Source organism: Somniosus microcephalus, chromosome 2, assembly GCF_052327205.1.
Source record: "Somniosus microcephalus isolate GS21.2 chromosome 2, FLI_Smic_1.0, whole genome shotgun sequence".
Classification (NCBI taxonomy): Eukaryota; Metazoa; Chordata; class Chondrichthyes; order Squaliformes; family Somniosidae; genus Somniosus; species Somniosus microcephalus.
The window spans coordinates 385,447,993-385,464,335 of record NC_140988.1 but is presented as its reverse complement, the minus strand read 5'-3'; the positions used below and the strand labels follow the sequence as shown (position 1 = coordinate 385,464,335).

Below are 16,343 nucleotides of genomic sequence, written 5' to 3'. Positions count from 1 at the left end.
CCACTCAGTACATCACCCAGCACCGATCCCTGGGACACTCCACTCAGTACATCACCCAGCACCGATCCCTGGGACACTCCACTCAGTACATCACCCATCACCGATCCCTGGGACACTCCACTCAGTACATCACCCAGCACCGATCCCTGGGACACTCCACTCAGTACATCACCCAGCACCGATCCCTGGGACACTCCACTCAGTACATCACCCAGCACCGATCCCTGGGACACTCCACTCAGTACATCACCCAGCACTGATCCCTGGGACACTCCACTCAGTACATCACCCAGCACCGATCCCTGGGACACTCCACTCAGTACATCACCCAGCACCGATCCCTGGGACACTCCACTCAGTACATCACCCAGCACCGATCCCTGGGACACTCCACTCAGTACATCACCCAGCACCGATCCCTGGGACACTCCACTCAGTACATCACCCAGCACTGATCCCTGGGACACTCCACTCAGTACATCACCCAGCACCGATCCCCGGGACACTCCACTCAGTACATCACCCAGCACCGATCTCTGGGACACTCCACTCAGTACATCACCCAGCACCGATCCCTGGGACACTCCACTCAGTACATCACCCAGCACTGATCCCTGGGACACCCCACTCAGTACATCACCCAGCACCGATCCCTGGGACACTCCACTCAGTACATCTACCAGCACCGATCCCTGGGACACTCCACTCAGTACATCTACCAGCACCGGTCTCTGGGACACCCCACTCAGTACATCACCCAGCACCGATCCCTGGGACACTCCACTCAGTACATCACCCAGCACCGATCCCTGGGACACTCCACTCAGTACATCACCCAGCACCGATCCCTGGGACAATCCACTCAGTACATCACCCAGCACCGATCCCTGGGACACTCCACTCTGTACATCACCCAGCACCGATCCCTGGGACACTCCACTCAGTACATCTCCCAGCACCGATCCCCGGGACACTCCACTCAGTACATCACCCAGCACCGATCCCTGGGACACTCCTCTCAGTACATCACCCAGCACCGATCCCTGGGACACTCCACTCAGTACATCTACCAGCACCGATCCCTGGGACACTCCACTCAGTACATCTCCCAGCACCGATCCCTGGGACACTCCACTCAGTACATCACCCAGCACCGATCCCTGGGACACTCCACTCAATACATCACCCAGCACCGATCCCTGGGACACTCCACTCAGTACATCACCCAGCACCGATCCCTGGGACACTCCACTCAGTACATCACCCAGCACCGATCCCTGGGACACTCCACTCAGTACATCTCCCAGCACCGATCCCTGGGACACTCCACTCAGTACATCACCCAGCACCGATCCCTGGGACACTCCACTCAGTATATCTCCCAGCACCGATCCATGGGACACTCCACTCGGTACATCAAACAGCACCGATCCCTGGGACACTCCACTCAGTACATCACCCAGCACCGATCCCTGGGACACTCCACTCAGTACATCACCCAGCACCGATCCCTGGGACACTCCACTCAGTACATCACCCAGCACCGATCCCTGGGACACTCCACTCAGTACATCACCCAGCACCGATCCCTGGGACACTCCACTCAGTACATCACCCAGCACCGATCCCTGGGACACTCCACTCAGTACATCTACCAGCACCGATCCCTGGGACACTCCACTCAGTACATCACCCAGCACCGATCCCTCGGACACCCCACTCAGTACATCACCCAGCACCGATCCCTAGGACACCCCACTCAGTACATCACCCAGCACCGATCCCTGGGACACTCCACTCAGTACATCACCCAGCACCGATCCCTGGGACACCCCACTCAGTACATCATCCAGCACTGATCCCTGGGACACTCCACTCAGTACATCACCCAGCACCGATCCCTGGGACACTCCACTCAGTACATCACCCAGCACCGATCCCTGGGACACTCCACTCAGTACATCACCCAGCACCGATCCCTGGGACACTCCACTCAGTACATCTCCCAGCACCGATCCCTGGGACACTCCACTCAGTACATCACCCAGCACCGATCCCTGGGACACTCCACTCAGTACATCACCCAGCACCGATCCCTGGGACACCCCACTCAGTACATCTCCCAGCACCGATCCCTGGGACACTCCACTCAGTACATCACCCAGCACCGATCCCTGGGACACTCCACTCAGTACATCACCCAGCACCGATCCCTGGGACACTCCACTCAGTACATCACCCAGCACCGATCCCTGGGACACTCCACTCAGTACATCTACCAGCACCGATCCCTGGGACACTCCACTCAGTACATCACCCAGCACCGATCCCCGGGACACTCCACTCAGTACATCACCCAGCACCGATCCCTGGGACACTCCACTCAGTACATCACCCAGCACTGATCCCTGGGACACTCCACTCAGTACATCACCCAGCACCGATCACTGGGACACTCCACTCAGTACATCACCCAGCACCGATCCCCGGGACACTCCACTCAGTACATCACCCAGCACCAATCCCTGGGACACTCCACTCAGTACATCACCCAGCACCGATCCCTGGGACACTCCACTCAGTACATCACCCAGCTCCGATCCCCGGGACACTCCACTCAGTACATCACCCAGCACCGATCCCTGGGACACTCCACTCAGTACATCACCCAGCACCGATCCCTGGGACACTCCACTCAGTACATCACCCAGCACCGATCCCTGGGACACTCCACTCAGTACATCTACCAGCACCGATCCCTGGGACACCCCACTCAGTACATCACCCAGCACCGATCCCTGGGACACTCCACTCAGTACATCACCCAGCACCGATCCCTGGGACACCCCACTCAGTACATCTCCCAGCACCGATCCCTGGGACACTCCACTCAGTACATCACCCAGCACCGATCCCTGGGACACTCCACTCAGTACATCACCCAGCACCGATCCCTGGGACACTCCACTCAGTACATCACCCAGCACCGATCCCTGGGACACTCCACTCAGTACATCTACCAGCACCGATCCCTGGGACACCCCACTCAGTACATCACCCAGCACCGATCACTGGGACACTCCACTCAGTACATCACCCAGCACCGATCCCTGGGACACTCCACTCAGTACATCACCCAGCACCGATCCCTGGGACACCCCACTCAGTACATCACCCAGCACCGATCCCTGGGACACTCCACTCAGTACATCAGCCAGCACCGATCCCTGGGACACTCCACTCAGTACATCACCCAGCACCGATCCCTGGGACACTCCACTCAGTACATCACCCAGCACCGATCCCTGGGACACTCCACTCAGTACATCACCCAGCACCGATCCCTGGGACACTCCACTCAGTACATCTCCCAGCACCGATCCCTGGGACACTCCACTCAGTACATCACCCAGCACCGATCCCTGGGACACTCCACTCAATACATCACCCAGCACCGATCCCTGGGACACTCCACTCAGTACATCTACCAGCACCGATCCCTGGGACACCCCACTCAGTACATCACCCAGCACCGATCCCTGGGACACTCCACTCAGTACATCACCCAACACCGATCCCTGGGACACTCCACTCAGTACATCACCCAGCACCGGTCCCTGGGACACTCCACTCAGTACATCACCCAGCACCGACCCTTGGGACACTCCACTCAGTACATCACCCAGCACCGATCCCTGGGACACTTCACTCAGTACATCACCCAGCACCGATCCCTGGGACACTCCACTCAGTACATCACCCAGCACCGATCCCCGGGACACTCCACTCAGTACATCACCCAGCACCGGTCCCTGGGACACTCCACTCAGTACATCACCGAGCACCGATCCCTGAGACACTCCACTCAGTACATCACCCAGCACCGATCCCTGGGACACTCCACTCAGTACATCACCCAGCACCGATCCCTGGGACACTCCACTCAGTACATCACCCAGCACCGATCCCTGGGACACTCCACTCAGTACATCTACCAGCACCGATCCCTGGGACACTCCACTCAGTACATCTACCAGCACCGGTCTCTGGGACACCCCACTCAGTACATCACCCAGCACCGATCCCTGGGACACTCCACTCAGTACATCACCCAGCACCGATCCCTGGGACACTCCACTCAGTACATCTCCCCAGCACCGATCCCTGGGACACTCCACTCAGTACATCTCCCAGCACCGATCCCTGGGACACCACACTCAGTACATCTCCCAGCACTGATCCCTGGGACACCCCACTCAGTACATCACCCAGCACCGATCCCCGGGACACTCCACTCAGTACATCACCCAGCACCGATCCCTGGGACACTCCACTCAGTACATCACCCAGCACCGATCCCTGGGACACTCCACTCAGTACATCACCCAGCACCGATCCCTGGGACACTCCACTCAGTACATCTCCCAGCACCGATCCCTGGGACACTCCACTCAGTACATCACCCAGCACCGATCGCTGGGACACTCCACTCAGTACATCTCCCAGCACCGATCCCTGGGACACTCCACTCAGTACATCACCCAGCACCGATCCCTGGGACACTCCACTCAGTACATCACCCAGCACCGATCCCTGGGACACTCCACTCAGTACATCACCCAGCACCGATCCCTGGGACACCCCACTCAGTACATCACCCAGCACCGATCCCTGGGACACTCCACTCAGTACATCACCCAGCACCGATCCCTGGGACACTCCACTCAGTACATCACCCAGCACCGATCCCTGGGACACTCCACTCAGTACATCACCCAGCACTGATCCCTGGGACACTCCACTCAGTACATCACCCAGCACCGATCCCTGCGACACTCCACTCAGTACATCACCCAGCACCGATCCCTGGGACACTCCACTCAGTACATCACCCAGCACCAATCCCTGGGACACTCCACTCAGTACATCACCCAGCACCGATCCCTGGGACACTCCACTCAGTACATCTCCCAGCACCAATCCCTGGGACACTCCACTCAGTACATCACCCAGCACCGATCCCTGGGACACTCCACTCAGTACATCTACCAGCACCGGTCTCTGGGACACCCCACTCAGTACATCACCCAGCACCGATCCCTGGGACACTCCACTCAGTACATCTCCCAGCACCGATCCCTGGGACACTCCACTCAGTACATCACCCAGCACCGATCCCTGGGACACTCCACTCAGTACATCACCCAGCACCGATCCCTGGGACACCCCACTCAGTATATCTCCCAGCACCGATCCATGGGACACTCCACTCGGTACATCAAACAGCACCGATCCCTGGGACACTCCACTCAGTACATCACCCAGCACCGATCCCTGGGACACTCCACTCAGTACATCACCCAGCACCGATCCCTGGGACACTCCACTCAGTACATCAAACAGCACCGATCCCTGGGACACTCCACTCAGTACATCACCCAGCACCGATCCCTGGGACACTCCACTCTGTACATCACCCAGCACCGATCCCTGGGACACTCCACTCAGTACATCACCCAGCACCGATCCCTGGGACACTCCACTCAGTACATCACCCAGCACCGATCCCTGGGACACTCCACTCAGTACATCACCCAGCACCGATCCCTGGGACACTCCACTCAGTACATCACCCAGCACCGATCCCTGGGACACTCCACTCAGTACATCACCCAGCACCGATCCCTGGGACACTCCACTCAGTACATCAAACAGCACTGATCCCTGGGACACTCCACTCAGTACATCACCCAGCACCGATCCCCGGGACACTCCACTCAGTACATCACCCAGCACCGATCCCTGGGACACTCCACTCAGTACATCAAACAGCACCGATCCCTGGGACACTCCACTCAGTACATCACCCAGCACCGATCCCTGGGACACTCCACTCAGTACATCTCCCAGCACCGATCCCTGGGACACTCCACTCAGTACATCTCCCAGCACCGATCCCTGGGACACCCCACTCAGTACATCTCCCAGCACCGATCCCTGGGACACTCCACTCAGTACATCACCCAGCACCGATCCCTGGGACACTCCACTCAGTACATCTCCCAGCACCGATCCCTGGGACACTCCACTCAGTACATCACCCAGCACCGATCCCTGGGACACTCCACTCAGTACATCTCCCAGCACCGATCCCTGGGACACTCCACTCAGTACATCACCCAGCACCGATCACCGGGACACTCCACTCAGTACATCCCCCAGCACCGATCACCGGGACACTCCACTCAGTACATCACCCAGCACCGATCCCTGGGACTCTCCACTCAGTACATCTCCCAGCACCGATCCCTGGGACACTCCACTCAGTACATCACCCAGCACCGATCCCTGGGACACTCCACTCAGTACATCACCCAGCACCGATCCCTGGGACTCTCCACTCAGTACATCTCCCAGCACCGATCCCTGGGACACCCCACTCAGTACATCACCCAGCACCGATCCCTGGGACACCCCACTCAGTACATCTCCCAGCACCGATCCCTGGGACACTCCACTCAGTACATCTACCAGCACCGATCCCTGGGACACCCCACTCAGTACATCACCCAGCACCGGTCCCTGGGACACTCCACTCAGTACATCACCGAGCACCGATCCCTGGGACACTCCACTCAGTACATCACCCAGCACCGATCCCTGGGACACCCCACTCAGTACATCACCCAGCACCAATCCCTGGGACACTCCACTCAGTACATCACCCAGCACCGATCCCTGGGACACTCCACTCAGTACATCACCCAGCACCGATCCCTGGGACACTCCAATCAGTACATCACCCAGCACCGATCCCTGGGACACTCCACTCAGTACATCACCCAGCACCGATCCCTGGGACACTCCACTCAGTACATCACCCATCACCGATCCCTGGGACACTCCACTCAGTACATCACCCAGCACCGATCCCTGGGACACTCCACTCAGTACATCACCCAGCACCGATCCCTGGGACACTCCACTCAGTACATCACCCAGCACCGATCCCTGGGACACTCCACTCAGTACATCACCCAGCACCGATCCCTGGGACACTCCACTCAGTACATCACCCAGCACCGATCCCTGGGACACTCCACTCAGTACATCACCCAGCACCGATCCCTGGGACACTCCACTCAGTACATCACCCAGCACTGATCCCTGGGACACTCCACTCAGTACATCACCCAGCACCGATCCCTGGGACACTCCACTCAGTACATCACCCAGCACCGATCCCTGGGACACTCCACTCAGTACATCACCCAGCACCGATCCCTGGGACACTCCACTCAGTACATCACCCAGCACCGATCCCTGGGACACTCCACTCAGTACATCACCCAGCACTGATCCCTGGGACACTCCACTCAGTACATCACCCAGCACCGATCCCCGGGACACTCCACTCAGTACATCACCCAGCACCGATCTCTGGGACACTCCACTCAGTACATCACCCAGCACCGATCCCTGGGACACTCCACTCAGTACATCACCCAGCACTGATCCCTGGGACACCCCACTCAGTACATCACCCAGCACCGATCCCTGGGACACTCCACTCAGTACATCTACCAGCACCGATCCCTGGGACACTCCACTCAGTACATCTACCAGCACCGGTCTCTGGGACACCCCACTCAGTACATCACCCAGCACCGATCCCTGGGACACTCCACTCAGTACATCACCCAGCACCGATCCCTGGGACACTCCACTCAGTACATCTCCCCAGCACCGATCCCTGGGACACTCCACTCAGTACATCTCCCAGCACCGATCCCTGGGACACCACACTCAGTACATCTCCCAGCACTGATCCCTGGGACACCCCACTCAGTACATCACCCAGCACCGATCCCCGGGACACTCCACTCAGTACATCACCCAGCACCGATCCCTGGGACACTCCACTCAGTACATCACCCAGCACCGATCCCTGGGACACTCCACTCAGTACATCACCCAGCACCGATCCCTGGGACACTCCACTCAGTACATCTCCCAGCACCGATCCCTGGGACACTCCACTCAGTACATCACCCAGCACCGATCGCTGGGACACTCCACTCAGTACATCTCCCAGCACCGATCCCTGGGACACTCCACTCAGTACATCACCCAGCACCGATCCCTGGGACACTCCACTCAGTACATCACCCAGCACCGATCCCTGGGACACTCCACTCAGTACATCACCCAGCACCGATCCCTGGGACACCCCACTCAGTACATCACCCAGCACCGATCCCTGGGACACTCCACTCAGTACATCACCCAGCACCGATCCCTGGGACACTCCACTCAGTACATCACCCAGCACCGATCCCTGGGACACTCCACTCAGTACATCACCCAGCACTGATCCCTGGGACACTCCACTCAGTACATCACCCAGCACCGATCCCTGCGACACTCCACTCAGTACATCACCCAGCACCGATCCCTGGGACACTCCACTCAGTACATCACCCAGCACCAATCCCTGGGACACTCCACTCAGTACATCACCCAGCACCGATCCCTGGGACACTCCACTCAGTACATCTCCCAGCACCAATCCCTGGGACACTCCACTCAGTACATCACCCAGCACCGATCCCTGGGACACTCCACTCAGTACATCTCCCAGCACCGATCCCTGGGACACTCCACTCAGTACATCACCCAGCACCGATCCCTGGGACACTCCACTCAGTACATCACCCAGCACCGAACCCTGGGACACTCCACTCAGTACATCACCCAGCACCGATCCCTGGGACACTCCACTCAGTACATCACCCAGCACCGATCCCTGGGACACTCCACTCAGTACATCACCCAGCACCGATCCCTGGGACACTCCACTCAGTACATCACCCAGCACTGATCCCTGGGACACTCCACTCAGTACATCACCCAGCACCGATCCCTGCGACACTCCACTCAGTACATCAACCAGCACCGATCCCTGGGACACTCCACTCAGTACATCACCCAGCACCGATCCCTGGGACACTCCACTCAGTACATCACCCAGCACCGATCCCTGGGACACTCCACTCAGTACATCACCCAGCACCGATCCCCGGGACACTCCACTCAGTACATCACCCAGCACCGATCCCTGGGACACCCCACTCAGTACATCACCCAGCACCGATTCCTGGGACACCCCACTCAGTACATCACCCAGCACTGATCCCTGGCACACTGCACTCAGTACATCACCCAGCACCGATCCCTGGGACACTCCACTCAGTACATCACCCAGCACCGATCCCTGGGACACTCCACTCAGTACATCACCCAGCACCGATCCCTGGGACACTCCACTCAGTACATCACCCAGCACCGATCCCTGGGACACTCCACTCAGTACATCACCCAGCACCGATCCCTGGGACACTCCACTCAGTACATCACCCAGCACCGAACCCTGGGACACTCCACTCAGTACATCACCCAGCACCGATCCCTGGGACACTCCACTCAGTACATCTCTCACAGCCTTTCATGTGGTACTTTATCAAAAGCTTCCTGGAAGTCTAGGTGCTCGGCCAATTAAGCAGTCCAACATGCAGTAGGGATTTTGGTCCCTCATGAATTTGATTCAATGTTGACAATATTTCATTAAATTTGAATATCCATTGAAATATCCCTTTTGTCATACGGTGTAAACTGTGTGAGGTTCAAATTCCCAACCCGCCCCTACCCTATCACACAAGTATTATTTCAATCATAGGTGAAGTGTGGAAAGGGTCATTGCAGGGGCTGAGCCTAGTAAACCCATCTCAGGTACAGCACTGGTGCAAGAGAGCAAAGAGAGAGACAGGGAACGTGCGCGCTGCGAGGAGAAAGTGCCGCAGAGAAACAGGTGAAATAAGTCAAACATTAGGACGCCAAGAGTAAGGAGGGATATCAGGGGGAGCCTTTCTGTCCAAAAGGGAATGGAATTAAGGAATCAGTTACCAGGGAAGGAACAGAGGAATTTATCTTCCAGTTCTGAGGAAAGGTCATCGACCTGAAACGTGAACACTGTTTCTCTCTCCACTGATGCTGCCTGAACTGTTCAGCATTTTCTGTTTATATTATAGGAATTTAGGAACCAAGGAACATTAGGAGGCCATTCAGCCCCTCGAGTCTGTTCCACCATTCAGTTAGATCACGGCTGATCTGGACCTCAACTCCATTTACCTGCCTTTGCTCCATATACCTCGATTCCCTTACCCAACAAAATCTATCGATCTCAGTCTTGAAAGCTCCAATTGACCCCCAGCCTCAACAGCTTTTTGGGGGGGGAGAGCGTTCCAGATTTCCCCCACCCTTTGTGTGAAGAAGTGCTTCCTGACAGCACCCCTGAACGGCCTGGCTCTAATTTGAAGGTTCTGCCCCCTTGTTCTGGACTCCCCCCACCAGAGGAAACAGTTTCTCTATCGAACCCATCAAATACTTTAATCATCTTAAACACCTCGATTAGATCACCCCCTAATCTTCTATATTCAGGGGAATACAAGCCCAGTCTGTGCAACCTGTCCTCGTAATTTAACCCTTTTAGCCCCGGTATCATTCTGGTGAATCTGCGCTGCTCCCCCTCCGAGGCCAATCGATCCTTCCTGAGGGGCGGGGCCCAGAACGGAACGCAGTGTCCAGATGGGGTCTGACCAGAGCTCGGTACAGCTGGAACAGAACTTCCACCCCTTTGTGTTCCAGACCCCGGGAGATAAAGGCCAACATTCCGTGAGCCTTTCTGATTGATTTTTGCCCCTGTCCACTAGCCTCAGATTACATTTGATGAGTGGACTGTTGGGAGAGATACTGGAGGAAACGGACCCCTCGCTCTGTACCCGAGACTCCCTCCAGGGAGCGGACTCCTCGCTCTGTCTCTGAGCACGAGGGCCCCCTCGAAGGAGTGGAGGGTGAGAGATGCGATGAAATCAACTTTATTTGAAACTGCAACAAAAGGTTTTAAGGGGCCAGTGAATCACACATTCGGACAAAGGTGCATTTTGCATCAGCTTTAAGCCAGAGTTTCCGGACAAGATCCCTCCCAATCAGGATTTCAGAAAGAGTCAAATCATTGCTCTGCAAGGTATGGGCTCGCCTTAATAACAGTTACCCTCCCAAAGCCCCCTCATTGGCTGCATGCTTAGACTTAGGCTGTGCATTTCATGTGGCCCCTCCTCGCTGTTCAATCATCTTGCTGTAATAAGCTCAGGCTGCTCACTACCCCTGAGACAGTCTCCATGTGTAGAGGATTCCACTGCTCCATGGGGAGGGAAAGACAGCAGCACCGAATTCCCGAGAGTGATGGCCCTGTTACTGAGCACTGCAGACACAGGAAGAGTTCCTCTCCGGGCTCTGCTAGCCAGGGATCTCACACAGCTTCTATTCTGTTAATGTGCAGGTGTGTCAGTGACTGTCTCTGTCTCTGTGTCTGCGCCTGAGTGTCTGTGTCTGTCTGTGTAAGTGTCTCTGATTGTGTGTGTGTGTGTGTGTGTGTGTATTTCTGAGTGTGTGTGTATCCCTGTGTCTGTGCGACTTTATCTGTAGTTCTGTGTATGTGTGTGGTATGTGTAAAACTGTGTGTATCTATGTGTGTGTGTGTGTGTGTGTGTGTGAGAGTGTGTGTGTGTGTGTGTGCGTCTGTGAGTGTGTGCGTCTGTGTCTGTGAGTGTGTGCGTCTGTGTCTGTGTCTGTGAGTGTGTGTGTCTGTGTGTGTGAGTGTGTGTGTCTGTGTCCGTGAGTGTGTGTGTCTGTGTGTGTGAGTGTGTGAGTGTGTGTCTGTGAGTGTGTGTGTCTGTGTGTGAGTGTGTGTGTCTGTGAGTGTGTGTGTGTGTCTGTGTGTGTGAGTGTCTGTGAGTGTGTGTGTCTGTGAGTGTGTGTCTGTCTGTGTGTGAGTGTGTGTGTCTGTGAGTGTGTGTGAGTGTGTGAGTGTGTGTCTGTGAGTGTGTGTGTCTGTGTGTGTGTGTGTGTGTCTGTGAGTGTGTGTGTGTCTGTCTGTGTGTGAGTGTGTGTCTGTGAGTGTGTCTGTCTGTGTGTGAGTGTGTGTGTCTGTGAGTGTGTGTCTGTCTGTGTGTGAGTGTGTGTCTGTGAGTGTGTCTGTCTGTGTGTGAGTGTGTGTGTCTGTGAGTGTGTGTGTCTGTGAGTGTGTGTGTCTGTGAGTGTGTGTGTCTGTGTGTGAGTGTGTGTGTCTGTGTGTGTGTGTGTGTCTGTGAGTGTGTGTCTGTCTGTGTGTGAGTGTGTGTCTGTGAGTGTGTCTGTCTGTGTGAGTGTGTGTGTGTCTGTGAGTGTGTGTCTGTCTGTGTGTGAGTGTGTGTGTCTGTGAGTGTGTCTGTCTGTGTGTGAGTGTGTGTGTCTGTGTGTGAGTGTGTGTCTGTGAGTGTGTCTGTCTGTGTGAGTGTGTGTGTGTCTGTGAGTGTGTGTCTGTCTGTGTGTGAGTGTGTGTCTGTGAGTGTGTGTGTCTGTGTGTGAGTGTGTGTGTCTGTGAGTGTGTGTGTCTGTGAGTGTGTGTGTCTGTGAGTGTGTGTGTCTGTGAGTGTGTGTGTCTGTGAGTGTGTCTGTCTGTGTGAGTGTGTGTCTGTGTGTGAGTGTGTGTGTTTGTGTGTGTGTGTATTTCTTGTTTGCTATGGAGACTTAAATAATTATACTTCTAAATGGTTAAATTATGAGGACAGGTTCCACAGACTGGGCTTGTATTCCCTCGAGTTTAGAAGATTAGGGGGTGAACTAATTGAGGTGTTTAAGATGATTAAAGTATTCGATAGAGTAGAGAGAGAGAAACTATTTCCTCTGGTGGGGGGAGTCCAGAACAAAGGGGCATAAACTTAAAATTAGAGCCAGGCCGTTCAGGGGTGATGTCAGGAAGCACTTCTTCACACAAAGGGCAGTGGAAATCTGGAACTCTCTCCCCGCTTCCTCCCCTCCCCCAACCCCCCACCCCCACCCCCACAAACAAATGTTGAGGCTGGAGGCTCAAAGTTTCAGCACGGAGATTGATAGACTTTTGTTGCGTAAGGATATTAAGGGTTAACAAACCAAGAGGGGTAGATGGAGTTAAAATGCAGATCAGCCGTGATCTAATTGAATGGCAGAACAGGCTCGAGGGGCTGAATGGCCTCCTCCTGTTCCTGTGTAACAGGCTCGAGGGGCTGAATGGCCTCCTCCTGTTCCTGTGTAACAGGCTCGAGGGGCTGAATGGCCTCCTCCTGTTCCTGTGTAACAGGCTCGAGGGGCTGAATGGCCTCCTCCTGTTCCTGTGTAACAGGCTCGAGGGGCTGAATGGCCTCCTCCTGTTCCTGTGTAACAGGCTCGAGGGGCTGAATGGCCTCCTCCTTGTGCCACACAAGAGGTTATCAAACGAAATTAGTGCTCATGGGATTGGGTTAATATACTAGCATGGATTGAGGATTGGTTAGCGGACAGAAAACAGGGAGTAGGAATAAACGGGTCATTTTTGGGTTGGCAGGCTATAACTAGTGGGGTACCACAAGGATCAGTGCTTGGGCCTCAACTATTCACAATCTACATCAATGATTTGGATGAGGGGACCAACTAACCTATCCAAGTTTGCTGATGATACAAAGCTGGGTGGGAATGTAAGTTGTGAGGAGGATGCAAGGAGACTTCAAGGGGATATAGACAGGCTAAGTGAATGGGCAAGAACATGGCAAATGGAATATAATGTGGAGAAATGTGAAGTTATCCATTTTGGTAGGAAAAATAGAAAAGCAGAGTATTTTTTAAATGGTGAGAGATTGGGAAATGTTGGTGTTCAGAGGGACCTGGGTGTCCTTGTACACGAATCACTGAAAGTTAACATGCAGGTACAGCAAGCAATTAGGAAAGCAAATGGTATGTTGGCCTTTATTACAAGAGGATTTGAGTATAAGAGTAAAGATGTCTTACTGCAATTATATAGGGCCCTGGTGAGACCACACCTGGAGTATTGTGGACAGTTTTGGTCTCCTTACCTAAGGAAGGATATGCTTGCCATAGAGGGAGTGCAACGAAGGTTCACCAGACTGGTTCCTGGGATGGGGAGATTGTCCTATGAGGAGAGATTGAGTAGACTAGGCCTATATTCTCTAGAGTTTAGAAGAATGAGAGGTGATCTCATTCAAACATACAAAATTCTTACAGGGCTTGACAGGGTAGATGCAGGGAGGATGTTTCCCCTGGCTGGGGAGTCTAGAACCAGGGGTATATTAAGAGAATCATGCGATATGGGGTAGTGCAGGAAAGTGGAGTTGAGGTAGAAGATCAGCTATGATCTTATTGAATGGTGGAGCAGGCTCGACGGGCCAAATGGCCTATTCCTGTTCCTGTGTAACAGACTCGAGGGGCTGAATGGCCTCCTCCTGTTCCTGTGTAACAGGCTCGAGGGGCTGAATGGCCTCCTCCTGTTCCTGTGTAACAGGCTCGAGGGGCTGAATGGCCTCCCCCTGTTCCTGTGTAACAGGCTCGAGGGGCTGAATGGCCTCCTCCTGTTCCTGTGTAACAGACTCGAGGGGCTGAATGGCTTCCTCCTGTTCCTGTGTAACAGACTCGAGGGGCTGACTGGCCTCCTCCTGTTCCTGTGTAACAGGCTCGAGGGACTGAATTGCCTCCTCCTGTTCCTGTTTAACAGGCTCGAGGGGCTGAATGGCCTCCTCCTGTTCCTGTGTAATAGGCTCGAGGGGCTGAATGGCCTCCTCCTGTTCCTATGTAATAGGCTCGAAGGGCTGAATGGCCTCCTCCTGTTCCTATGTAACAGACTCAAGGGGCTGAATGGCCTTCTCCTGTTCCTGTGTAATAGGCTCGAAGGGCTGAATGGCCTCCTCCTGTTCCTGTGTAACAGGCTCGAGGGGCTGAATAGCCTCCTCCTGTTCCTGTGTAACAGGCTCGAGGGGCTAAATGGCCTCCTCCTGTTCCTGTGTAATAGGCTCGAGGGGCTGAATGGCCTCCTCCTGTTCCTATGTAAGAGACTCGAAGGGCTGAATGGCCTCCTCCTGTTCCTATGTAACAGACTCAAGGGGCTGAATGGCATCCTCCTGTTCCTGTGTAATAGGCTCGAAGGGCTGAATGGCCTCCTCCTGTTCCTGTGTAACACTCTCGAGGGTCTGAATGGCCTCCTCCTGTTCCTGTGTAACAGGCTCGAGGGGCTGAATGGCCTCCTCCTGTTCCTGTGTTCTTCCAATGTTCCTACACAGTGATGAACTTTGAGATGTTTTGGTGCAAAGACACAGGTTTATTGATTGTCGAAGCATTTGCTGTGTCTTTGTCTAACTCTGGAACATTGACACTCCATAGTGGAGAATGACACCTCCCCACGCTATCAGACGGTCTGCCTCGTACGTCTCTAAGCCTTTTCTCTCTCGCACAGACCATCACCTCTCGGCTGGGAGCTGAGTTGAAAACGTGACTGGGAGAACCGATTATCTTCGGCCAAGTATTTATCGCTGTGAAGTTACTCATCCTGTCAACCCAGGGCGAAAGCGTGAGCCTTGTAGACAACCGTCATCTGGCCGGGAGGACCATGAAGCATCTCAGAGCTGGGGTGCTGTCCCTTTGTCTCCAGCTCTGGTTCCTGGCGGTGAGCGTGGGTGAGAAGGTCTATCACAGCCGTGACCACTCAGACATCCAGGAGAGACTGTGGACGCGGGCTCGACCAGTCCTGACCACTGAGTCTGCCCAGGTACGTCACGGCACAATCTTGGGATTACACAGGATTACACGAGGTTACATAAGATTACCAAGTATGTACAGCACAGAAACAGGCCATTCGGCCCAACTGGTCCATGCTAGTGTATGCTCCACATGAGCCTCCTCCCACCCCTCTTCATCTCATCCTATCAACACATTGTTCTAGTCCTTTCTCCCTCATGTGTTTATCCAGCCTCCCCTTAAATACATCTGTACTATTCACCTCAACCACTCCCTGTGGGAGCGAGTTCCACATTCTCACCACTCTCTGGGTAAAGAAGTTTCTCCTGAATTCCCGATTGGATTTATTAGTGACTATCTCATATTTATGGCCCCTAGTTCTGGTCTCCCCCACAAGTGGAAACATCTTCTCTCTGTCTACCCTATCGAACCCTTTCATAATTTTAAAGACCTCTATCAGGTCACCCCTCAGTCTCCTATTTTCTAAAGAAAAGAGCCCCAGCCTGTTCAATCTTTCCTGATAGGTAGAACAGAGAGTAGGAATAAATGGGTCTTTTTCGGGGTGGCAGGCGGTGACTAGTGGGGTACCGCAGGGATCAGTGCTTGGGCCCCAGCTATTCACAATATATATCAATGATTTGGATGAGGGAACCAAATGTAATATTTCCAAGTTTGCTGACGACACGAAACTAGGTGGGGTTCTGAGT

General features: G+C 54.7%; 1 protein-coding gene across 1 annotated transcript in view; it reads left to right on the top strand.

Annotated features, from left to right (window-relative positions):
* The first annotated feature begins 15,321 nt into the window (after nucleotides 1-15,321).
* The window catches only part of LOC147123835 (uncharacterized), a 57,528-nt gene continuing 56,506 nt past the window's right edge, over nucleotides 15,322-16,343 (top strand). Inside the window, exon 1 of the mRNA XM_085976360.1 lies at nucleotides 15,322-15,667. Within this exon, the coding sequence (XP_085832486.1) occupies nucleotides 15,509-15,667 (159 nt within the window). The 5' untranslated portion in view covers nucleotides 15,322-15,508. The remainder of the gene's footprint in view (nucleotides 15,668-16,343) is intronic.